Source organism: Gouania willdenowi, chromosome 4, assembly GCF_900634775.1.
Source record: "Gouania willdenowi chromosome 4, fGouWil2.1, whole genome shotgun sequence".
In the NCBI taxonomy this organism is placed as follows: domain Eukaryota; kingdom Metazoa; phylum Chordata; class Actinopteri; order Blenniiformes; family Gobiesocidae; genus Gouania; species Gouania willdenowi.
The window spans coordinates 5869719-5895026 of record NC_041047.1 but is presented as its reverse complement, the minus strand read 5'-3'; the positions used below and the strand labels follow the sequence as shown (position 1 = coordinate 5895026).

General features: G+C 38.1%; 1 protein-coding gene across 8 annotated transcripts; it reads right to left on the bottom strand.

The window, feature by feature from the left end:
- Position 1: 1 nt before the first annotated feature.
- On the bottom strand, positions 2-24612 carry hps3 (HPS3 biogenesis of lysosomal organelles complex 2 subunit 1). 8 transcript variants are annotated; one of them, XM_028443604.1, is made up of 25 exons: positions 24489-24612; positions 22279-22401; positions 22134-22205; positions 21849-21942; positions 20713-20786; positions 19517-19729; positions 18351-18411; positions 18185-18267; positions 16933-17149; positions 16453-16606; positions 16299-16381; positions 14002-14176; positions 12957-13038; positions 12720-12877; positions 12152-12253; positions 9500-9608; positions 9167-9420; positions 7370-7547; positions 7055-7288; positions 6784-6981; positions 5166-5348; positions 4978-5082; positions 3469-3675; positions 3298-3385; positions 2-361 (listed from the first exon to the last, which is right to left on the bottom strand). In XM_028443604.1, the coding sequence occupies exons 2-25, from the start codon at positions 22327-22329 to the stop codon at positions 234-236; spliced, it is 3303 nt and encodes a 1100-aa protein (XP_028299405.1). In that variant the 5' UTR covers positions 22330-22401; positions 24489-24612; the 3' UTR covers positions 2-233. The 8 variants fall into 8 exon arrangements, with proteins under 8 accessions (XP_028299405.1, XP_028299409.1, XP_028299407.1 ...); XM_028443608.1 differs by having other exon boundaries at positions 7370-7541; XM_028443606.1 differs by having other exon boundaries at positions 9500-9605.
- Between the last annotated feature and the right edge of the window lie 696 nt (positions 24613-25308).

Below are 25308 nucleotides of genomic sequence, written 5' to 3'. Positions count from 1 at the left end.
CTTCTCTGAATGCAGATTTTTATTTTTCTCTTTTCTGCCTGAGCAGCACATTTTTCACAATAAAGTTTCTCGGGACAATAATGATAATAAGGTAATGGTTGCCTCGTTAGAGGTTTACAGTGTAAAAGTGAACATGTTTTCACATTAATAATAGTAAGCTATTTTACCGTGTATATATATATATATATGACACGTGTTGATCTCTGCGGCTTCAACTTTGCAGAGGCTCTGTCTCATGCGAGCAGATGTCTCTGGCTGCACGTCAGCAGATGAGGCAAGAAGTACGACGCTGTGCCGTCGTCAGGTATTAGCTCGAGGAACTCCGCTGGGCTCATCTCCATGGCAACCACCACTAGAGTCTCTGTCAAAGATCAAACATTTTTATTTATACAAAAAATGAGCCACTGTGAACTGAGTCTAAGTTACTTTAACTATGACTCAATCATTGTCGATTTGGAAATGAAAACAATGCAGCTGTGCTTTAGGTTCTTAAAGCTGCAGTATGTAGAGTTGTCGGGCGCTCACCCTCTCCCTGTTTCAAAACCTATCATCCCTTACCAATATCCTCATGAACACGCACAACTGTGAAGCCCTTGGTGACTTTTTTCACAATAGAGACTAGTGACATGTGTAGGGACTTTATCTTGTGTTATTAGAGAGTTTTCTGATGTTTTAGAGCACACATCACTCTCTGCTGTGAGGACAGCTCACACACAAGCAGCCGCAGCGATACCAGCTGTAGAGCAGGAACTCCACTTAACTTTCAGATGAATTACGCATGTTCTCTCCACCTTGGATATGCTTCTCTTAGGTTTCCTCTCTCTGACTCAGTGTTTGAGTCCATGCAGACCTCCGTGGAGTCCGTTCCTCCAGAGTATGTTCGTTCCTTTAAACTGTTGCTTCTCCACGTCAGTCTGCCTCTTTCCTCTTGCTTTGTCATGTAACCGTTGTGTCTAACACCGCGATGGAGACTTCTGCTGGAACGTCCGCCTTTTCACTTTCACTATCGATGGTACATGAACGCGCATTGACTTCAGTCGAGCAGTCAATAGTAACTCCCAAAACAGCTAAGGGAGCACTATGTAGAAAGGTCTCTGATTGGCTGAAATCTAGCATCACGCTCCTGTATTTCTAAAGCTTAACCTCGACAAACCCGCCGGCGGGGGGAGTTCCAGCCTCCAGCTCCCTAACTCTCTCACGGGTATAAATATTGTAAAGAATGAATTAAATCACACGTTCTATGCCTCCCCATAATCCTAAGAATCTTAGCTAAAACTGTAGCCAACCCTAAGTCGTCAGCACTTGCTACAATGTGCATAAAACTCCATATTTTCAGAAATCCAAATCGTGTCATCAGACAAATACTGCCATTACAGGTAACCAGCCATTTCACAGTCGAGACATCCGTCCAATGGCAGGGCCCTCCTTTATCCAGCTCTGATTGGTCAGGGCTAAAGCCCACTCCCATAGCGTTTTACGTCACCAATTTCAAAAAGTTCTGAGCTTTAAAACGCTGTCTGTCATTCTGATTGGTCAAAGCATTGCTGAATTAGACCCATGCATAATGGCATCAAAGAGTGGAATGAAAAATAGCATTACGCAAGGCACAGTACAAACTTAGATACAAATGGATATGTTTTTTTCAAGCAAAATTGCACCATCTAGTGGTCAAAAATAAGACTAAAAATTGATTGGAATCAATTTGACTGACATGTTACATTTACGCACTTGTTCCCAAACTTGTGGAAAAATTTGGCACAGTTGTGGCACAGTGAGCTTGTGCCTGAACGTTTTTTTTTTTTTTTTTTTTTTTACAAAAACATGTGTAACTTTTGTTATTATCACAAAACTTTCTGCAGTTGACGTCCATACATTAATTCAATATCTGGGTTTTTTTTGGGGCCGACTACAGATTTCTGTATTCAAAACTTGATTTATTGTCCCTCAGTATCATATATTTTCAAACTTTCACATCATCTGTAACAGCTAAGGGTCCTACTTCAATCTGAAAAAAATAGCCATGTAGGTCATGCAGAAGCTTTGTTATGGGAGTGCGCTTTTTGGAGAAGAGGATGTGGGTCTAAGAAGTAGAGCCAAGGGATTCAGTGGTTCAGTGTCCTCTCAGAACACTTGACTTTGGAATTTTGACAAAAAAGCTTACATACTGCAGCTTTAAGTCACCATTATTTATGTTGATACAAAATTAAACTAGAGACCCTAAATGGTACAGCTGCAGAGCATTATATCATCATGTCCAACCGAACCACAGATTTGGCATAGAAATTAAAAATGTTGAATGTTTTCAAGGCAATATTTTGAGAATGACCACATCAGGATTGTGACAGATGTCACAATTGTAGTGGGATGAGCAAAACTTTTTGCAATTTCAAGTCACATCACCATTTGACAAAATACTGGTTGTGAGCGGGAATTTTAACCCTTAACATTTGTTTGTGAGTACATTTTTTTGGGAGAAATACCTTTGATTTATTGATCAACGAGGGCAACACTATGGCTGTGTTTGAAATCGCATACTAACCTACTACACACTCAATGAGCATATATTGTCTATATACTATTAGTATGATTAGGATGTTGACAATTCCCACTTAAGTATATTTCTTAGTTTCCTGACAAGCATTTCGAAAAGACAACGACCAAAACCTGAAGCACATTGAGGCTTTTCCACCTTTGAAAGTTCTGAAAACATTTTAAGTGAGAAAATGACCAAGTACAATACCAACATGTGCTCATTTGATCCATAAAACTCACTTTAACACATTTCATGTTGACTTTTCAGAGACTCGCAATTGTGCTACTGACAAAACTTCTGGTTAAGTTAAAAAAAAAATCCCTATTTACAAAAGTGTAAAAAAAACTAAGGGAAGACTTTTGTTTTGAAAAGGGGATGTTTGATTTATAGCTAGAAGCCGGTCCCAGGACTATTTTACGTTCCGCTCGCAATGCATCATGGGGTTTGAGTATGATTAGTGTGCTCACCATGCATACTTAAAAAATGTCCTGATATTATTTACATCAGGGTATTTCTCGTGTACTCAATCTTTCCATACTATCTCATGTGAACACACTACATACTCATTTTGACGTCAAATTTAACATGAGTCGTACGTTAGTATGCCATTTCGAACACAGCCTATGTCTTAATTGGTGTTATGGAAAATATGTTAGGAATTATCCCCAGAAGTTTACAAGTGTAACAGCAATGCTGCTAAAATCACAATGGGTCAAAGATTAATAAACCAGATCTTAACCTGAACCAAAAGGAAATCCTTGTACCTTTGAGGGCAGCCAATAGGATGGTGTTGTCTGGAGAAGCTCTGGTACGGTTACAAAGCTCTGGGAGCAGCTTTTCCCACCATAAAGCCTGTGAATGTCCATCAACACTTAATAAAGCGGCACAAATAACATTCACAGGAAATCTAAATAGTTATTAGCAGGAAAGCGCACCATGTTCTTGTCTTGCAGCTGGTGGTTAGCATAGGCTATGATAGCTTGAGGACACTTGTCCAGCAGCTTCTCCATGCTGCGGCCGTACTGCCCCCTCCTGGTGTCACAGAGGAGATGCAGGCTGAGGCCCCATAAGGTTTCATCTGACAGACGCTCTAACAGAGGCGCCACAGAATCCACGGAGAAGGACGATCCACACAGTAGAGCCTGGAGATCAAAGGAGTTCACACACATCTGCTCAAGCTGACAAAACTTAGCGTGTTTCAACTGTTCCTACCCCCACACATTGTTGACTAAAATCTATTGATAAAAAACATCTGAGACTTAGTTAAAATGGATTAATAGTTTAATACATTTTCTTATATCATTCCTGTTTGAATGCAGTTTAATTTTGGTTAAAAACTGTTTTAAATCTTGGTATAAGGCAGCACTTCTCAAAGTGTGTGGTGCGCCCCCCCTGGTGGGGAAGGGAGCTATGACCGGTGGGGCGAGACAAACAGAACAATTTCAATCATGCTTGTCTTCTTAAAAACCTTTCTTCATTGACAATAAAAATCATTAACACAAAACACACAAAGAAAGTAACAATGAGAAACCCAAAAATTTAGCAGAAATTAAAACAGCATTAAATAATTAGACTGTATTAGATATAACACTGGGAAAAAAATGTAGCGTAGAACTAAAGTCAGAATTCCCACATTTTTTTCCACAATGATTTTTCAAAAAATTTCCAAAACTTTTGCAAAATATTTGACCAAGTTTCCATGATTTAGTTCTGAAGTGCTAAGATAATCCTGATTTTTAGCGTACACTAGCTGAAGTGATCTTACCTTAGCACAGTTTTATAAATGAGGCGGAGAGTGAATTTGCGTGAACGTGTGAATCTCGTGATTCCCGCTCAATTATGCTGCCGGTATGCAGTACTTTCACTTTGGGATAACGCTTAACATCTTTGGGGTTAAACATATGTTAAACATTAAAATAAACAGTTTAAGTATTCCATGACTTTTTAAGAGTGGAAAAATGGTTTTTCAAATTCCATAACTTTTCCATGAATTTCATGACCGTGGGGACCTTGTAAAGTGCAAAAATTATTATTTACGTCGGCATGTACTTCACATGGACTGGAAGAAAGAAAAACTTTCAATATCTGACTTTAAAAATGTATTTCCATTTTTGATTTAAGTTTTTTTGCCACAGATTGCAAATAATGTATCATTATTTCCTGTATTTTTGACTACTGCACTTTAACATTTCAAGCAGGTAATTAGTTACATTTAATTTTTGATTTATTCATGAAATAAGTTAATTAAGTTGTTCCCTGTTAGGTCAATAAATTTGAAAGTATGTTATTTGTCGGCATTATTTGTGGAATACCCCAAAAAAAGGCTGAAAACCACTGGTTTAAAGTAGTAGACCAATACATTTCTGATCGCTTACTTATTACAGAGAAAAACATTTTCTTATATTTTCTGTTTTTTTCTTGGGTGACAGATAAGTGTAACACACCTGGAGTTTGTGCAGCGCCACCTGGTGTTGGGAGCTGGTCATGTGAGCTGGATTGAGAACAGTGAGCCAAGGATGGAGAGCCCCGTAATGAGTGCTCCAGTTGATCTGGAACCCAAACATGAGAAGAACGTCGTTAATCTGATGTCTGAGGTGATTACATCAACATGCTTTTAACCAACACTCTGTACCAGATCCTCTGCACTCTTCAGCGGTTTGTGTTCTGGACTGGAACCAGTGTCGGAGTTTGTCAGTCGGTCGATGTAAACAGAGGCGAGTCGGAAGAGAAGCTCCTCAATGACGGCGTCACATGAAGAAGCCATGAGCATCGCCTCCCAGAAATCCACCTGTAAGCTGCTCTGACAGCCCAACTCCTACACACACACACACACACACACACACACACACACACACACACACACACACACACACACACACACACACACACACACACACACACACACACACACACACACACACACACACACACACACACACACACACATCAAAACTAGTGATGGGAAATTTTCAGTTAATTTCCACATGAACATCAGCTCGAGAATTTTGGGAATATTGAAAAATATAAAATTTTCATGTCATTTGTTTATTGGAATGAACCAAAAACTGTGTAATTACATTTTAAATGACTGATACTTTCAACCTTCAACTTTAAAAATCCTGTTAAATCAAAGAAACTTTTAAAAATTTGAAAATGCTTTGAATTTTGCAGCCCTTGTTCCTTACAAGTTAACTTCATCTATGCAGTGCTAAATACAACAATAAATCATCTCACAGCATCCAGAAAAAAAACATTTCATTTTGAAATGTTATGTTTTTTAACTGTATTATTTTGAATGAAGACTAATATTTATGTTTGGATATGAACAGTTATTTAAAACTACTCTACATTGACAGTTAATAAATAATTCCCATTAAAAGTTAACATTATTGAATATTCCCAAAATTCCTGTGACATGACAACTGTCCATCTTTATGTAGTTTATCCAAAAATATGTAACTCAGTAGTGCTGTTGATTGATCCTAGTCCAACTTTTTACATTTTAGTAAAAGTATTTAATTTAGTGTATTTAGTTGTGAAATGTCAGAGTGACTGCCCTCTAAAGGCTATTACCATTCATTCTTGCTATTGGCTGAGACAGATTATTTGGACCATCGTGCATCACAAACTTTCACTGTTGGCCCCGCCTCTCCTATAAAGGCTAGGAGAAAGGAGGAGAGTTTCCTTCTGTCACAGTCCTCAGTGAGCATTCATTCACAGCTCCATTGTGGAACTCCTTTCTTCAGCGATGACGTTTTTCACTCTGTGTTTCCATAAAGAGCAGATTCTGTGCTGATCAGAGGGTTCATTCAGCTATGTGTGTATTCCTGTCTGTCTCTGTGCGTGTACTTTTTGTCGCTGTGTGTGCATATTCCTGGTTTATGTGTGCGCGCTATATACACTATCATGTCTGTGGGGCTGTGTATGAGCTTGATGAACATGATTGTGTGTGCCTGTGATTGTAGTGACACATCTCAGCAGTGAATTCACTGTGCAGCGCTGACCGGCTGCCTGACTGGGCGTGTCTTCAGGATTAATGCCAATAATTAAGGCATTTTTTAATTTCCCCCCTAGTGACAGGTCAGCAGAATGCAGGAGTTTAGTTACTCTTTAAGTTCCTGTTGAAATTTACCTGAGATTTTCCACCCCTTTGCAACCCTAACCAAAACTGGTCAAAATCCCACATGAACAGGTTGCTTTTATACGTTGTACTCTCTCTGTTGTGAATCAAAAGTGTCGCTAACGTTGACCTTGAACACATCGTCCGCCTGCTCCAGCTGAACCTTGTTGTTCTCGTACAGCGCCACCATGCCAGCGATCAGAAGCCCGGAATGGGACGTTACCATCTGACGGGTCAACGCCGTGGGATGGACGCTCGCCCGCTGACTTCCACCTGCCCCGCGTAGCAGCAGCCTGGGCTCCTCGATGAAGCCGTACACCAGCTGCATCTAAACGCACAGGTGATACGTTCATCAACACAAACGTTTCATTGAGCTAAAAAGGAATTGAACTTTCTCGTGCCTCGGCGTGTCTCTCCATCAGCTGCTTGAACTGTGGGAGGTCGCCCAAACGCAGCATCATGGTTGCCATGGCGATGGTCACCGGGACAGACACACCGGCCGTGTCCTCCAGATGTCGTAGAATTCGCAGAGTCCGATCCGGGCTGATGTTGGTCATGGCCGGGCTGCAGCACACTTCAACAAGCATCGAGGGCTCTGATTGGTTGATGATATTGATGACCTCGTCGGCAGCTTCCTGCAGCGACACAAAGCAGGTCAGGCTGATAGAAATGTTACTTAATTACACTTATTTTTACACTAGTTTGTGAGTGCGTACCTGAGTTAGACTGTGCTCCGTCTCCTCTAACAGGAAGTGTTTCAGGTAAAATAAAAAGCCCTGCCCGTAGGCACGAGGGCTACTAGGAAGTGTGCGGTTCCTCGCTAGCACATCTGTGACGGACAGACCGGACATCCTGTAGTAGGGCAAAGCCAAATGACAGTCCTTCTGACTGGCCCTCAGGAGATGGAAAAAAAGAGCCATATGGTTATTATTCCAAAAGTGTTTGAAAATTATTTGTAGCCAAGCAATGGTTTAAAAAGATGTAACAGTTGAAATATAAAAACTTCTCATGTGAATTTATAAACTGCCAAATACATTTTTCTATTATTGTCCTCATTCTAAAATGTATTTTATTACATATTGTTTATAACTTTATTCCGTGTTTTTCCCCTGATTATTTCAACCATCTATCAAAAAATACAGATAAACCTCTGATCCTCATTTAAACATCTTTAAAACAAAAATTAGGGTGACCCTATTTTGATTTCCTAAAAAGAGGACACTACTCAACGTTTTCTTGAATCTACCTTGTAATGGCAAAATACAACATAGTAGATACATAAGTTGTTATTGTCCATAACGTTTAACAATTCTCTCTTTATAACAAAGACTTATTAAAATGATTGAAGTCAATCACATTTAATATACCAGTATATATATATAATATTATATAAATATCTGTGAAAAATATCATATAAACCTTAAAATCTCTCAATCATTGAAACAAAAACAAACGTCTCATCCTAGAAATTAAAAACAAAAATGGAAAAAAAAACTCACGGCTTACAGAACATTACAAAAATGATTAAATATACACTTCAATAAATAACTGAAAGTTTACATTCTTTGGTCTCATGCTGACTCTGAGCTTCATTCTCTCAGTTTTCTGTGGAAAATTTACCTTCAATTCCTACATTCTAAGTTTCTCCCAGTGGCACCTTTGTTTTCAAGTCCCTCTCTGAACCTCCATGGAGGTTTTATCATCCAGTAGGATTTTCCTTCTGATATTTTTCTAATTAAATCCGCTAGTATTTGGTCTCTTTCAATCTATCATGGACTTTAGTCTCTCTTCTCTCTGCTGCGTGTCTGACAATTTCTTCAAAACAAAGCGGCACATTTGGCCTGAAAGTTTAAATTAAATGAATTATTAATTTTATTATCTTTAATGATTCAGTCATTTGTGAGTAAGATTATGATAATGTAGTGCTGTGAGAGCAGCTCATTAGCTTTCAGAAACTGCTGGAATTTCTCCGATAGAGCAAATATTAGCAAAGTTATGGTCATTTAAATTAACATGCTCCCCTAGATGCGTTCAGGGTCCCTGGGAAACCTGGACATTTTGATGAGCTTGTAAAATCCAGCCGTACAAGACGTGAAAAGATGACATGTCTGGATAAAACCGGTCGTATGGTCACCCTACAAAAGCAATTCTCTGTTGTTTTGATCTAAAGGATAACATAACTTGTTTAAAAGACGGTTAAAAAGAAAGAGTGAAGACAACATATTTAGTGTGCAGGGGAAAAACTCCATGTTTGTGCAAAGAGGCATTCACATTCCTCACCTTAGTGTGTGTGTGTCTCTCTAGGTTAAACTGCTCAGTGAATGCAGCAGCTGTAGTCATTAGGAATGGCGTGACACCAACTCACTGATAAAGTACGATTACTACATAAAAACTAACTCAATGGCTTTACCACTAAAGCCGTAACATTAAATAATAAAAAGTTTCACATATATTTACATGCTGCATCATCTGCATTAATGCTTGTGTGTATACGTGCAATGATGTTTTCTTACCTGCTGAAGCAGTCTCCAAGCTGAACACAATTCAGCCTGAATGCTTCTTCCAACTCACTTCTCTCCATCTCCATATTCGCTAGTCCTTCGCGTGCACCTGTCTGCACAGACGCTGAATGCTCATCCTCAGCGGCCCGCTGTCGTGTAGACATTTGTAGCATAGCAACACGGAGGAGGAGGTGAGCCTCACTGAGGAGGTGCCGCAGGCTGTGGGACTGTGGGTTTGTCTCTGCGTAAGACTGACTGTATTCATCCTGACACGAAGAGAAACGTAAAAACATCAGATCCAGATATGGGTAACTGTGTGTTCTGATGACGTGGTGTTAGTGTTACCATTTCCTGATAGAGGGCCAGAGGAGAGACGGCGTCGATCACGTACAGGTTCCACCCGTGTCCTGACGGGCTGCTTTCTTTGGGAGACGAGATCGTCCACTTCCTGCTGCTGAGAGGAAGGTCACACACAGCAGAAACACGACGCGACAAAGAAGAAATTAACAAGTTTCACAGAATATTTACAGTGAGGCCACATGTCGATGAGCAAACAAAAAGCTGATATTGAAGAGCCTGTACTACAAAGCTGGATATGTACAGTATATACGGAAGTATTTTAGCGAGCTTCACTTAACCAAACATTCTCTGTCAGAGATTACCTGTACTACGAAGCAGGATATAAACATGTTCACTTAAAGCTGCAGTATGTATGTTTTTTTGGCGTAATTTGGTCAAAAATCCATTATCATCTTTGAGCATATTGCAATCAAAGATGTTCTGAGTGGACAGTGAATCTCTTCTCCTTCTCTTGGCCTTGTATAAGAGGGTTAGAAATCCATGAGCGTGATGCTGGGTTTCAGCCAATCAGAGATCTTTCTACAAACAGTGCTCCATGAGCTGTTTTGGGCGTTACTATTGGCTGCTCGACTGAAGTCAAGCGCGTTCACGTACCCTCGATAGTAAAAGTGCAATGGTGGATGTTCCAGCAGAAGTTTTCATCGCAGCGTAAAGCGCAACAGTTACACAGCAAAGCAAGAAAAAAGGCAGACTGAGGTGGAGAAGCAACAGTTTAAACCAGGGGAGGCCAATCCTGGCCTTCAAGAGCCACTATCTATTATGTTTTAGATGTTTCCCTCTTCCAACACACCTGATTCAAATGATTAACTCATCATCAAGCTCTGCAGAAGCCTGATAACGATCCTGGTCATTTCAATCAGGTGTGTTGGAAGAGGGAAACATCTAAAACATGATGGACCAGGATTGGCCACCCCTGGTTTAAAGGAACAAACGGACCGCTTTGTGTCCTCGTGGAACCCCGTGACTGTGTTGGGTCTGCCCCACACACTGGTGTCAGAGGGCGAAGTGAGAACAGACGGGATGCATCCCGCGTAAACCAAGAGAAGCATATCCAAGGTAGACAGAACAGACACAATTCATTTTGCAGTCTGGAAGTCATTTCGGAGTCTCTGCCTTAAGCGGCTGCCACTCAGAGAGGCAGGAAGCTGCGATCACAGCCACTTCTGTGAGCTCTCTGTTGGGGGCGGAGCTGACGTCAGCAGCCGCTGTTCAGGGCAGTAACTACAGAGTGATACATGTTATAATAGAGTTTCTAAAACACCAGAAAAATCTCATACAACACAAGATAAAGTCCATATATTAGTCACTAGTCTCTATTGAGAAAAAAGTCACTTAAGAGCTCCACAGGGAGGTTAAGTTTTGGTTTTGAATCCGAGAGTGGAGGGAGGATTCGTTAGCGGGATAAGAGGAAATCCAGCTTCATAGTACAGGCCCAAAAAGATCTGATTAAGTCATGTGCACTCAAAGTTTAGTTTTTGACATTTATGGCCACAACACAGAAGCATGTCCACCTATAGCGCATCATTGTGAGCGTATGGATGCTTTCCTTTTGTTTAAGATCACAGGGCAGTGGTTAACATGCAGATAGAGACTTTATTTACCATGAATGAGGATAATGTTCAATAAACAAACAAACAAACAAAGAGACAAACTAAAGCACTACTTTGTTTCACATTGTGAGGTTGCTGAACAGGTTAAAATAGTAAAAACAATATCTAAACCAGGAGACTACGTACTATGTGCCACTCTCTCTCTTTTTTTAATCCACACCCTCTAGGATCTGATGAACTTTGAATCAGGTTAAAACATCCAAACTAGACAATGAGATAAACCCAAAACAAAGGGTTTGGATTTTGTTTCAGGGCTGATTAGTTTGTGAACAAACGGGACATCACACTAAAACTAGTTAGGCTGGTTACTGGTTGGTTATTTTTTAGGGACTAGAACATAAACTTTTGTCCATCTTAGGTCAAGCAGCAACATTCAGACTTTTAATGTGGAAAATCAGCAGCAGTCAAAGCAAATGGGATTTTTCCCTCATGCTATAAAATGATTTGAATTAGGTGCATTTTTTTTTTTTTTTTTTTAAAGCTAAAAATGTTTGCATTCAACCAGATTTTCAAAATGTAAAATCTGTAAAAAGACACTTCAAATGTTTCGTAAAAATAAAAATAAAAAACGCACACAAAATTGCTCCAAAAACACACACAATTACAGAAAAATACACCAAAAACAACAAAAATACACAAAATGACAACAAACATACCCAAAATCACACCAAAAACATTTAAGACAACAAAAATACAAACAAATGACTCCTCGCACACAAAAAGCAAACCAAATTAGACACAAAGGCTCCAAAAACAAACAACAGAAAAGAAACAATTACACAGATAAAATATACAAACGACAAAAATCATACACACACAAAAACTTACTTCAGTATGATATTATCTGGTTTGTAGCTAGACGTAGTGTAACTGGACATGCTGCTCATGCTTTATGATTGTGTCTGCAGTTCCTGCCCTTTGACTGTAGAGCAAACATGGCCACTGATGCTCACTTCTCTATGGTTCTTGTGTTGCTGCTTGACCTAAAAGTGACATTTTAAAAACTGGGGATTTGGGATTTTCTTACAGAAAAGGACGTGAGAGAAGGTTCTCCAGAGCTGGAGAGGTAGCGGGATCGATTCCCACCGCAAGGAAAATACCAGCCAGCCTGTTGTGTTCTTTCAACTCACTACAACAATAACACACATACACACACACAGTCAACTCGTTTATGAACGCACACAGGTGAGCGCTGATCCAAGCCTTCTTCTCATTCCAGCAAGTTCATTTTGTCTTATTTTTTTAATAATATGTTAAGGTTTCATCTATTCAGACAACTTTTTTCATGAAATTTACTTTGATCCCCTGACATAATTCAACTGCCAACTGTCAGTCTTCTTCAGAGGCGTCTGCTGATCGCTTTGATGTGTCCTTATAAGTTGTTTATTTTTGGGCGTGACCAACCTGGCACTTCCGTCAGGCTGGCCACACCCCCTGTCGCCCAATTGTCTCTGTAAAAGAAAGTCCGCTTCCTGATCTTGATGGCTCCTTTGTTCCATCATCAAAAAACATTGTCTGAATAAATGTAATATTATCCTTCCTCTGTGTGATGGGCTCCATGCAGCTTGGTGTGTGTGTCCAAGGTTAAAACTTACCGGCCTTTCCTCGGGGTGCTGCGCCCCGTTTGCTCTGGAGTTTCACTGTCGGCGGTGGAGTGCAGGACAACATGATGGCCGTAGATGCACAATGACTGAAGGCCAATAAATAACTGCATTCTGAGTGCACACACCTCCAGGCTGCAGGGGGGGCAGGCCTATTAAACACACCAAGACATGTTCAAGTAAATCTAAACGAAAGTAAAATCAATTAATCTCATAAATTCTGGTCTGAACCTTCATGGTGGTATCAATGTAGGGGTCTTCCAACCTGGCTGCTACCGCTGCACAGCGAACAGTGAAGCACTGCAGTGCACTTCTAACACCAAAGAAAGAAGAAATTAAAATTTTGGATGCTAGTTGTTAAAGGGATCCGTCACTGTTTTTACAAATGTGGCCAAAGATAATTTAGTAGCTTTTTCGGTCAAAATGCCAATTTGTGCTGCTTTAGGTTGCTCTAAATCAAATGTGTCAAACTCAAGGCCCGAGAGCCAAATCTGGCCCTTGAGAGCACCCAAATCGGCCCGCAGGAGAAAGTGAAAATGACAGAAAAACATGAATAAGTGTGTAAATTACCAAATAATTTAGTTGTAAATTGATGTTGAAAGAACAGAATCCTGCATTTTTCTCAAATTATTCCACAAAATCTCCCAAAACTAAATAAAATTTGATGAAAAAATAAATACATCAAAGGACATTTAAGTGTCTGTCCTTTATTGCTTAGATATTGTTGATGCCTTCCATACTTTGTCTAATTTATAATTAGAAGTGCAAACTTGGGCACATTAATGTTGAAATTGTTCATTTTCCCACCTAAAACCTGTGGCCGACTTGTGATCAAACTGGTCCCTATTTGACCCTTGAAATAAAATTAGTTTAGACCCCCGCTTTAAATAATCAGGAAAAGTTAAAGATTTCGGTAAACAAAAGAGGGTTACATCGATATCTTTGTTTTCCTGATTTTTGAGAGCAACCAAAAGCAGCACAAATTGGCATTTTGACCAAAAAAGCTGCTAAATGATCTAAAAAGCTGTCTGAATGCTTCTCTCAAACAATGGGATGTTTACAGGCAAATGTGGCCTTGTGACATCATCAATCACATGATTTAAAGATGGCGGAACACAGGTTTTAAAACTGTAAAGTAGTCCCATTTTTAAAAGTCAATAAAATGAATGTGGTGTGAAATAATGCCCACATTTGTAAAAACAGTGGAAGATCCCTTTAAATGTGTTCTTCGTGGTCATCCGTCTCATCTCGTCTGTGAAAACGTCTACACACGTACTTTGTGATGACGTGCAGTAGATGGTCTGTAAGCACCGCCCCCAAAACTTTCTCTGGATAGAGATAGGCTGAGAGCAGCTCCACCCCCCCCTTCATGCTGTAAAGATAGCCGGCGGTCGGTAGAGAAAAGAAGCAGAAAACACACGCTGGCTCATCCACGGACACTGACTGGTTACCTGGGAACAAGTGAATGTGATGCTCATTAGCAAACATCCACAACTGCTGTGTGTCGTTATTCAACACTTATGGTACGTTCACACCAAACGCGTTTCGGACATCAAAATTGTGCCTCACGCTCGTTGTTGTGCTCATTAAATACACCAGTGTCGAAGATGCTCGGGACGCGCGTCGAGGGGAGGGGCTTCTTTGTTGCCAGTGGTGTTCATAGAATGGATGATATTGTGGCGATCAGTTACGTTCATAATTCACCCAGTGACTATAAAGTGGTGGTGAACATTGTGTTGAGAAGGCTGTGTTTCAGGTCAGCTGTATTTTGGTGTAACTCAGGGTGTACACTGTGATGTTAGAGGGCTATAGAGAAGTGTGGTTGAATGGAGAATAAAGTTTGGAGTTCCTTGCACCGCGTCCGACTCCTGTTCATCGGCTCTACATTATCCAGACAGTGGCTTGGCTTTATTTTTATATTTTATCGAAAGAGAGTCTCTTTCAGCACTACTTCCATCTCTCCCCTGCCCAGTTTAACGACCTGCTGACCGGCATCGCCGCTCGCATCTCCTACCAGGACCTTAACTACAGGCACTCTATTTCAGCAGAAGAGCCTGTCCATCTGCTGCCGCTTAGTGTTTTTTTTCTTCTTCTCATTATTCTGAATATGTCACGGTTGAGGAACGCTCCTGATTGGTTGACGCGCCGCGATACGCCCCAAAAGTTCAACAATCCCAAATTGGAGGAGCCGGACGCACATCAAAAGCGAAAAGCTTTAAAACGTGCCGCACAGGAGGCGCGGGACGCACAGTGGGACCTCCAATGCTCCCACCATATACTGTCTATGTAAACCTGCCACTTTCAATGCGTTTGGTGTGAATGCGCCATTACTGTTTAGAAACCATTTATAATGACTGATATGATGTAAGTTCAACATATGACATGCACCACGTAGTAGATGGTACTTAAGATACATAATAATACAGCATGTGACCTGGGAAACATGGCTTTTGATTGGCCCGATATCAATTCATTAAACCCTAAAATGTATCACTTATTACGTGTATTCTACTGTGTGTAATGCATCGCTGTGGACTTCATTCTTAAAGCACGTAAACATTAATATTTTAGTGACTTTCTACATCTTTAGTTTGCTGCGGATATCTTTCATTTTTAAGTAAAACTGGTCATGTGACTGAAATATTCTTGACTAAACTGAAAATAGAATTGAATTTCAAATCGAGCCGGGCCGTTACAAATTGATTTACAAAATCTAAATTAACACTCAGCTCTAGGGAAAACTTAATGTAGTTTTAAATCGGGGAGTTTTATTTGGCCTCTAATAGAAACTGAATATTCTGATTGAAAGTGTGATGCTTGAATGACACTAATAAACTAATCCTACACCATCCATCTCTGCCCAAAAAATAAAATGATTTAAAAATGTAATGATAAATGAAGTCCAATATGTTTTCTGTAACTGATGCCCTCACTCCTTTGTGTCGCCATCTATAGCTGGGTTTCATTACCCTTAGAAATGCGCAAAATCTAAATAGCACAATAAAAACTGATAATGGAAACACCTGAATTTAGAAAAAAACACAAATATATTGCTAAAGAGTTTTTACGCTTCCATGACAATGTTTTTCAGATGTTTCGATATTGAAATATTTCGCAAAAGCAAAATGGAAAAACTTTTTACGTAATTACAAGTCACAGAATGTGACGCACCTTGTCACATGACCATTTTTCTCTGAGAAAACATGGCGCGGTACGTGGCGCGGAGGTGTATTCCAGTTTATGATGGAAATAATTATATTGTTAATTTTTGATAATAAATTGTTTATCTTGTGCTTGCTTTTATCTAGTGCTTTATTTAAATCATTATTAGGGTTCTTGTTTTTTATGCTAATTTTAACATTTTATTTTCTTTAATTATTTTATCAAACTACTTCTGTGTGCATTAGTCTCTAAACCTTTTAATCATTTTTAACTTTTGTCAATCACATTAGCACATTTCTGTGAAGCACTTAGATCTACAACTGAATTTGTAAGAAAGGTGTTATATAAATAAAGTTTGGTGGATTGTTTTTTTTTCCCGCAGAAGGACTGCACTGATGCCACCACACTCACTGGAGAACATTGGGTAGAGCTGCAGAGAGTGAAGCTGGGTCTCCTCCACACTGCAGCCTTGGAAATACTCTGGAGAGAAACGTCTGCAGGAAGGTAAACAAAGACCTCAGCGTTACCATGCCAACAGGATGAGATCAATAGGTCAATCCCACACCTGAACAGAGCATAGGACAGAGAGTAGTGCCGCCTGTCCTCTAATCCCGTCTTCTCGATGCTGACACAGATATCGCAGTCTTTGGCTCGATCGCCGAGCAACTCCTGATGTCCCGGAATGAGCAGAAAGTCCACCTGGTCTTCAGGGAAATCTGCTGCACACACAAAAGAAAAAGTAGGAACATCAACAGCGGTGTCAGACATGGTTCATCACCAAACAACCCATAGAACAGGGGTTCTCAACTGCTCTCACCCTGGGACCCACATTTTGCCACGGTCATTAAATCGCGACCCACTTTTTTTTAGAATTCAACCAACCAAATTTAGTTTTTCAATAATAGCTGTTGAAAACACACATATATAATATTTCTAAAAACATAAATCTATATATTTTCATGTGCAACATGCATTTCACAGCATGCCTGTCAAAATAATAGACAAGTCCAACATGAGATACATTAGGTATTTATTTATTTTTTACCAGCTGTCCGCGATCCACCCAGTAGTGGTCCGCGGCCCACTTTTGGGTCCCGACCCACCAGTTGAGAATCACTGCCATAGATGATGTCATGCTGTGTGGTGTTACCACTTATATTCGATGGTTCTTCCAGTGTTTCAGCATCAGAGGTTTCCTCCAGCTTGAGCACGAGGACCTCCAGCTCCGCTTGTACGGCCACAAATCCTGCACACAGCGCCACCTAGAGGAGCGCAAACATCTCTAATATTATACAGAACAAAACGAACACAAACACAAGCCTTAAAGGGCAAGTACACTCTTAAACCACTTTTTCTGCTGAGTACATATATGATTAGGTATGAAGTAATGTAGTTTATTGATCCTAGTTCTACTCTTCACATTGAAATGTCAAACTACGTATACTATTTAGTATGTGGTGCGTTCACATTTAAAAAGTATGAAAAAACTGAGTATGCAAGAAATACCCAGATGTATACTTTATCGGGACATTTTTAAGTATGCAAAAAAAATTTAAAAGGTATGCAGGCTGGGCACACCAGTCTTACTCAACCACTCCCATAATGCATTGCGAGCGGACCGGCTTCAAGTTAAAAGTCAAACATCCTCTTTTCAAAACAAAACCCTTTGTGAATAGGGCTGTTTTTTTAAGTTAACCATAAGTTTTGTCAGTAGCACAATGGAGGGTCTCTGAAAATCTCTGTAATGTGTTTCCTGTAAGTTTTATGGATCAAATGAGCACATGTTGATATTCTACTTGGTCACTTTCTCGCTTAGAATGTTTAGAGAGCTTTCAAAAATGAAGAATCAACAGAGATATTTAGTCTTTGTGTTGTAGGTTCCAAATGCATCTTGGGAAACTTTAAAGAATACTTCAGTGGGAACACTCATCATCCTAACCATATTTATAGTATATGGTTGACAGTATTTGTCTTAACTACTTCATTATCAAGGCTTTTTATTTTTTATTTTCCCCGAGTCGCAGTTCAGTAAAAATCTGGGGGTGTACCTACATTTTAATTAGCTTGCACTGAGCCTTTTTTCGTAGTTTAAGTCTTTTTAATCTTCCTTTAATGTAAAATAATGATTTAATCCATCCACCAGGGCCTCGATGAAATCAAAAGGGAAAAATGACTCACTGCGAATTATCATCTATATTGTCATTTAGAAGATTATTTCAGCGTTATTAAAAAAAAAAGTTTTTTAAAAAAGTACTGTAGTCACTTCTAAATGGTGAAAACTAAGGTGTGTATTATACCTGTTTGGGTGTGATTTTTGGAAGATGTAGAATCACAGAGCGTTCAAAATCCAGAACGAACAGATTTTGGTTTGAAGTCTGACCTACAAGTAAAAAAAAACATGGTGAGTTTAGGTCACACATTGTGTTGCATCCATACAGTCATAAGACACATTTTTAGCCTTACTTTGACCAGAGTTCTGCTGAGTTTTGGGCAACGAGCTGGAAAGCGTCTGCTGACTCGGATGCTGTTTGATTTCAAAGGTTTAATGAACAGATTAGAGTAATACAACCACAAACCAAATTTGTTTTTTTTTTCCCCATCAAATGTTCAAAAATTAGATTAAACCATGGAAGCATGTGATAATTATGGGGCTGTTTAATGCAAACATTAAAAACGCTGAGAACAAATCTCATTTAGATCGAAAATATCAGGTGAGATTAAATTAACCAACTTTTTCACAGCTGGGGCCACAAAAATGTGATCGTCTGATTGGAGGGCCACGTCATCAACATTCACGTCAGCATTTAGAATAATGACCAAACTGAGTATTTATTTTGTGTATTTTTGGAGTTGTTTTCTATATTTTTCTGTCATAGGAGTTTTTTGTTGTCGTTTGAACTCATCTGTGTATTTATTTTGTTGTTTTCTATATTTTTTTGTCTTATTTATTGCTGTTGTTTTGTGTATTTTTGTTGATATTTACTATACTTTTGTCTCATTTATTACTGTTGTTTTGTGTATTTTTGTGTCGTTTTGAGTTTTCAATATAAAAAATATAGAAAAATTATCGTGAAAAATAAAAATATTTTTTGTTGTTGTCTGAACTCCTCTTTGTGTAGTTATGTTGTTGTTTTCTATATTTTTGTGTCTTGTTATTGTGTATTTTTGTTGTTGCTTTCCATATTTTTCTGTCAATTATGTTTTTTTTCTTGTTGTTTAGACTCATATTTGTGTAGTTTTGTTTCTATATTCCTGTCTTATTTATTTATTTCTCTTTTTTGTGTATATTTGTTGCCTTTTTGTATATTTTTCTGTCACATCAGATTTTTGTTGTTTGGCGTCTTTTTGTGTATTTTTTTAGTTTTTTCTGTTGTCATATTATATTTTTTCTATCATTCTTGTATATTAATAGTTGTTTTGTGTTTTTGGAGTCATTTTTGTAAAATTCTCTGTTAATTACTGTACATTTGTAGTGGTCTTGTGGTTTTTGCAGTAAATTTGTCTATTATTGGTGTCATTTTATGCGTTTGGGGGCCCGTTGCTCATCTCTGAACTAAACCTTCAATCATCGGCCACTTAAATTCCTCTCTGCTGCCCATAAATATATAGATATTGGGTTTGAACATTACCAGGTTCTGCTGCATCTGTGTCCTCAGAGTGAACAGAATCAGACTATTCTCGCAGCCCACCAACAAATCTCCTGTCACAGCGCAGCAGGCCACAGCGACCGGTCGGTCCGACAGAGGAATCTCAATGATCTCCATCTGGACTCCGCCCCACATGGACGCCCCGCGCAGCAGGTGGCCCAACAAACGCACCCCAACACGGGACTTTTCCTCCGCCTGTAGAGACAGAAACAGAACAAACAGTAAAACAAATATTAACACGGTCCTGATAACAGAGTAGACTTCTGTTTTTCCTCTTTTTCATCACCATAGAAACATTTCAAAGTCAAGGTTTCTGATCATTTGTGTTGGGTAAGAAAATCTGTTTTTATTTGAAGTTTCTGCTAATTAGTATGCACAATGCTCACTGACGATCGGCAGTGAAATAATCATTATTATAATCAATGGTCTAATATGAAAATCAGACCAATTAAAGATTCAACGTGTTTGTCACATTCAAAACAGAATGAATCTATTGTTTAGAGAAATGTTTCTTAAATGAGGGTACGGGGTACGTGATGGCACTACAGGGGGTACTTGAGAGAGAGAGAGAGTGGAAAACTAACAAATGAAAGCATTAAAATATGAGGTTTTATGTGGTTTATTTTGAGTGAAAAATGCAAGGGTTAGTCTTGGTCCCACACCAAGGAAAATATTAAAACTATAGTAATAAATCTATTCAGAAGGCACTAAATACTGTTTCATTCCACTTATTTACAAAACTGGATTCTTTAAAATGTGTGTTATTGCTCATTCATTCCATAATTATGATCTATAGTCATTTTTCTATAGTTTTCTGAGCAAAATGTTGTCATCGGACAAAGGGGGAAGATACGCCATAAATGTAATTAAATATTTTATTCTGCATCTCTCATCCCAATAATTATCCACCAATGTAAGGAAAACTTTGAAAATAAACTAAATTTGTGAAAAGTAAAACATACAGATTATTAAATATAAATAGATGTGTGTATAAAAAATTATTTACAAAAAAAAAAAAAAAAAATGAGAATGGAGGTAGGAAAGGTGGTTGAAAAGAAACAGAAACAGACTGCGATTAATGTATAAAAATACATATTGTCTGTGGAATAAATATTGTTTTGAATTAAATACTAATTTGAGTGAAACAGTTTGAAACAGCTACGCTAGCTTGTGTTTACCTGGTAGCGCCAGTTGGTGTAGGCTCTCAGGTAGGTGGCGCTGTTCTTTTCCTCAATGGTCACTAAGTAATCTCCTGGATGGTGGGAGGGAAACACACGGCCAAACACGAGGTATTAGTTTTTAGTCTGCATACACAGGGTTGTGAGTTTGATTCCTGATCGAAAGCGTTTTCAGTTTCTGAAACTATAATTACTTCTTCCATAATATCATGGCTAAATAAAAACACAGATATGTTGGTATATAAGTAGTAATGGTGGGACTAGATTAAAAAAATCAATTTAATGAATTAGATACTTTGTAATTACGTAACCTTGATTAATCTAAATTAATCGTATAACAATATTTGATACGAGAAGCAATGTTTTTATTACTTTGTGCTAACAATGTTTAATATAAATAAAGAATATTATGATTGCGTTGTTCACAAAGCATAAACTTAAATTTAACTAAGCTATATTCCTGCTTTTCCAGATTTCTTTCTTTCTAAAACAAATTTGTTTTTGTGTATTAAAATAAAAACAAAAACAACATGTAGTACAGTACATTCCAAACTGAACAATGCAAAAACAGTTTCTTGCACATTTTGCACACAACTGGGCTTTAGTTTTTAATCCAGTATTATCATAAACTAAAATTAACGGCCACGAAGAACAGCAACGACTTCTCCTATAGTTGGTGCATCAGTATTATGGGTATACCGGGAACTCGTGAAATGAGATGGTTCCGCGTTTTGGAGTGCAAAAAAAGAAGCGATTAACTACGTTATTTTTTTGTAATTAATATGTCGCAATTAACGCGTTAAAGTCCAAGCCCTATCAAGTAGGTGAATATACTAACTTTCTTTGACATAATATTCGCCCACTAAAAACGTCTGCCAATTATATTAAAAGTAAACTAAATATGTATTAAACGCTAACATGTTAAATGATCTACTGTGTGGAGACATTATTGGCTTGTGTTAAACTTGTATTTTTCACTCTTACATTGTTTGAAATTGAGTGATAACGTTTCCAAGTAAGCCGTGCAATGTATCCCATGCACTGGTGCTCAATTACTTACAGATTTCTATGGGATAAGCTGGTACAGAAGGGGAATGAATGGGCTTGGTTGATAGACAGAACGTAAATATCCATACCTATCTTACTGTGGTGGAAGCTCCTCACCGCACCCATGGTGGCGAAGCGACAGATCAAAGGACAGCCTTCTTTCTCCAGATTGTACACGTCCACCTTCACAGTCACAGACGCACAACACTGTTATTACACTTAATGCATCACAGAACAAATGTTTTAGAAACAGACTTTTTTTTTTAAAGAAAAAGAAGAGGTTATTTGATTTTTTAAATCACAGGAATACACACTAAATAAGACATCAACAATGTATCCATCTAAATGAATTTGTTCGTTTGCTTGACAGCGACCTTGCATCCTCCTTTAGCGACCACGAACAGAGCTCCTCCTCCACAGCAGACCAGTCCAGGCTCCTGCTCCACCTGAGCCCAACACAGTGAGTATAGTGAGGGAGTGGGAATTATCATTAAAACACAACTAATCGTTCTATTCTACCTGTACAATCTGCTGGGAGGAGAAAGGATGACAGTTGTAGACGTGCACCATGTTAAAATGCTGCTTTCGCTTCTTTTTTTAATACAACGTATTCACATTTTTCCAGAAAGACGATCACAGCTTCTGTGAGAAGGAAAATAAGACTTTACATTAGCAGTGAATGGATAATCAGACAGGAAATATCAGAGATCCGTTTGTGATCCTCACTAGAACAATATTAATACTAGAGATGTTAAAAAAAATTGATGCAATAAATAGGTAATTAAAATCAATACAGCACATTATGTGCTTCAATACTCTGCTTAAACAACACGGGGTGCTGTGGCTGTTTTAGTGACGTTTGTTTTGGCTGAACCAACAGCAGTGGTGGGACAAGAGCTTTAATCAGGCCAAAAAAGAAGACACGGCCCGAACACGTCCGACCCGAATGAAGCCGATATCTCTTTAAGCCCGAGCCCGTTTCAACTAAATGTGTAAGAAAAACATCGATTAGGCAATATATATCAATATTCCACCACGCAATTATCTTATCGATCCAAAAAATGTCCAAATCTATTTTTTAATCATGTTTTTTTTAATGAAAAAAACATTTATTTGCGCTAACAGAGTATGCATAACAGGAACGGGCACTTTTATAGATATATGTGGTTACCTTTTTTTTTAAAAAAAGATTTAAGAACTTAAAGAGAATCAGAATCTCATGTAGAAACAAAAGTTTAACTTTAACAGTTTGATAAACATACCACTCGTTCTCACAAGTTTTAAAAAAAATTAAAAAAATTCTATTTAATACCATTTTGTCCATGTAAAGGTGAAATTTGTAATTACTGTTATTGCAAAATATTGTGACACGAATCGTATAGATTATTACCGGGATATATCGCATTGTGACATGCAAATTGTGTATCGTATCGTCAGATTCACGGCAATGCACAGCCCTACTTTCAACCAGACACTATTCACGCATGTAGAGGCGAGTCAGCATGTGTGCGTCTTTCTCGCGCTAATCGAAACACATCACCTGATTTACAGCGCAACATCCGAACCAGGCCCGATCCCGTGGTTTAACAGTTGAAATTAAACCATTGCTACGGGTATGTTAAACTTATCCGTAGACTGCCATTCTGGATATGCAGCGCCCCCATTGGCCAGTTTAGGTCACGTGATGGGTGCAAGTTCCGTCATGTTTCTTTTTAGCTACCTCACTAATCCTTTTATTTTAGCCCTAACCCTAACTCTATCCCTAACCCTAAAATGTTTATTTTTTTGTCAAAAATGTATTTTTAAAGGTGGACTTTGCCATGTTAAATATGTTAAAATGAAAAAAAAATATTTGTCAAACGTGGGATTTGAACCCACGTTAGCGAAACCCACGTTAGCGGTGAATTCCAAGCCAGGAACATTAGCTGAACTTTAAAAAAAAAAAAGAAAGTTCTAATATTTTTTTTTCATTTTATGTTCTTCTAAAAAATTATGTTTTTGTTCAACTTTGCATTGTGATAAATAAAGAAATGTGCAGTTTATTTTGGTTTAAGAGTTCAGACAGTTCAATCGGTTTGTAAGAAGGTTATAAAGCATTGCTGCCAACATTCTTGAAAAGAATAATCATTTGTATTTGACTAATCTGTGTTTTTTTTTTTTTTCTCTCCAAAATGTGATGTCTATCATTTTCAAATTGTAAGTAGTTAAGTGAATCATTACGTCCCAATCTTCGATTTAAAAAAACATTAAAATCGTAAACCCAATATCGGGATTCAAATCGAATCGTTGGTTGAGCGCATCTTTACACCGATAATTAATACACACTGAAAAGGTAGTTTTTGGTATCCCTTTGTTTTCTTAAATATTTAGCATTATGTTATACACGTTTATAATCCATTTATAATATCTTACGCTTTGTATTTAAATAAATCCTATTTTTTGCAGTAAGTTTAAACTCAGCCAAAGCGAAAGTAGTGTGTAATAAAAGCAGAAGTCACACACTTTGTAATAAAACAGCTAAATACTGACCTCATGGTGGACTTCAGCAGCACAGACAGTCAGTCAGTCAGTCAGTCTCTAATCAATATCACATGCCGCAGTCTTATGAGTAGCAGCTGATTATGGTCGTTCGGCGTCAAAATACACCGTTATAAAGCCTTATTATTCTAAATAAAGCCACTGTGAAAGTGTCGTAACAGAACACATACATTAACTGGTTTCTAAAGTACCTCCCTTCCTGTGAAATCACGTTATTTTCTTGTTTCTTCTCACTCCATCGACTCTACGCAGGAAGAGATCAGACAACAAGGTAGTGCTCATCCTTCTTGGAATCTGATTGGATGCCGCACCTGTTTGTCATGTAAACTGAGCTCTCATTGGTTATCAAGGTGGATAGAGGTGGGACTATCACGTAAGGTCGCTGTTAATCTTTTAAAAAGTGAACATTCAAACATTCGCATAGTTCGTCACATATCATGTTTATTGTCATACAATTTTTATTATTACATTATATACATTAGCACCAGCAAGGTAATCTTTTTTACTCTTAAACTTTGTGGCAGTTTAAAAAAAATATATATATATATATATATATAATTCTAATTGTGAATATGAAAATAGAAGCCATACAATGTAAGTAAAATGTTTGTTTAAAAACGTATGGATGTGAAATATGAGACATGAAAGTTACATCTGATTTTTAATCAAAATATTTTAAATAGGAATTTATTGATACAAAACTATTAAAAATTGTTATATAAGTGTAAAGTGTAGTAAGTACTGTTTAAAAAAAGAAGAAGAAAAAAAAAGACAATTGAATAAGTTTTACTTCGTCCTGTCTCTTTATTTAAAAAAAATAAATCGGCAAACGGATTTATTTATTTATTTATTTATTTTACTGACTACAATGCTCCATCGTTTTTTCTAGGCTGATAAAGGTGTTGTACTACATGTGTTCGTGTGTTCCTACTTGTAAGTATACATATATGTATATGTGTCAAACAGATAAATAAATACATAATATAAATACAAAAAAACATTAAAATAAAA

What these genes read in the sequence shown, in the direction of transcription:
- hps3 (XM_028443604.1), bottom strand. Translation starts at nt 22,329, where the DNA reads ATGGTGCACGTCTACAACTGTCATCCTTTCTCCTCCCAGCAGATTGTA. An exon ending in CTTCCACCACAGTAAGATAG is followed by an intron (nt 20,787 to 21,848) that starts GTATGGATATTT and finishes CCCACCATCCAG; the next exon opens with GAGATTACTTAGTGACCATT. An exon ending in TGGCCCTCTATCAGGAAATG is followed by an intron (nt 9,421 to 9,499) that starts GTAACACTAACA and finishes TCTTCGTGTCAG; the next exon opens with GATGAATACAGTCAGTCTTA.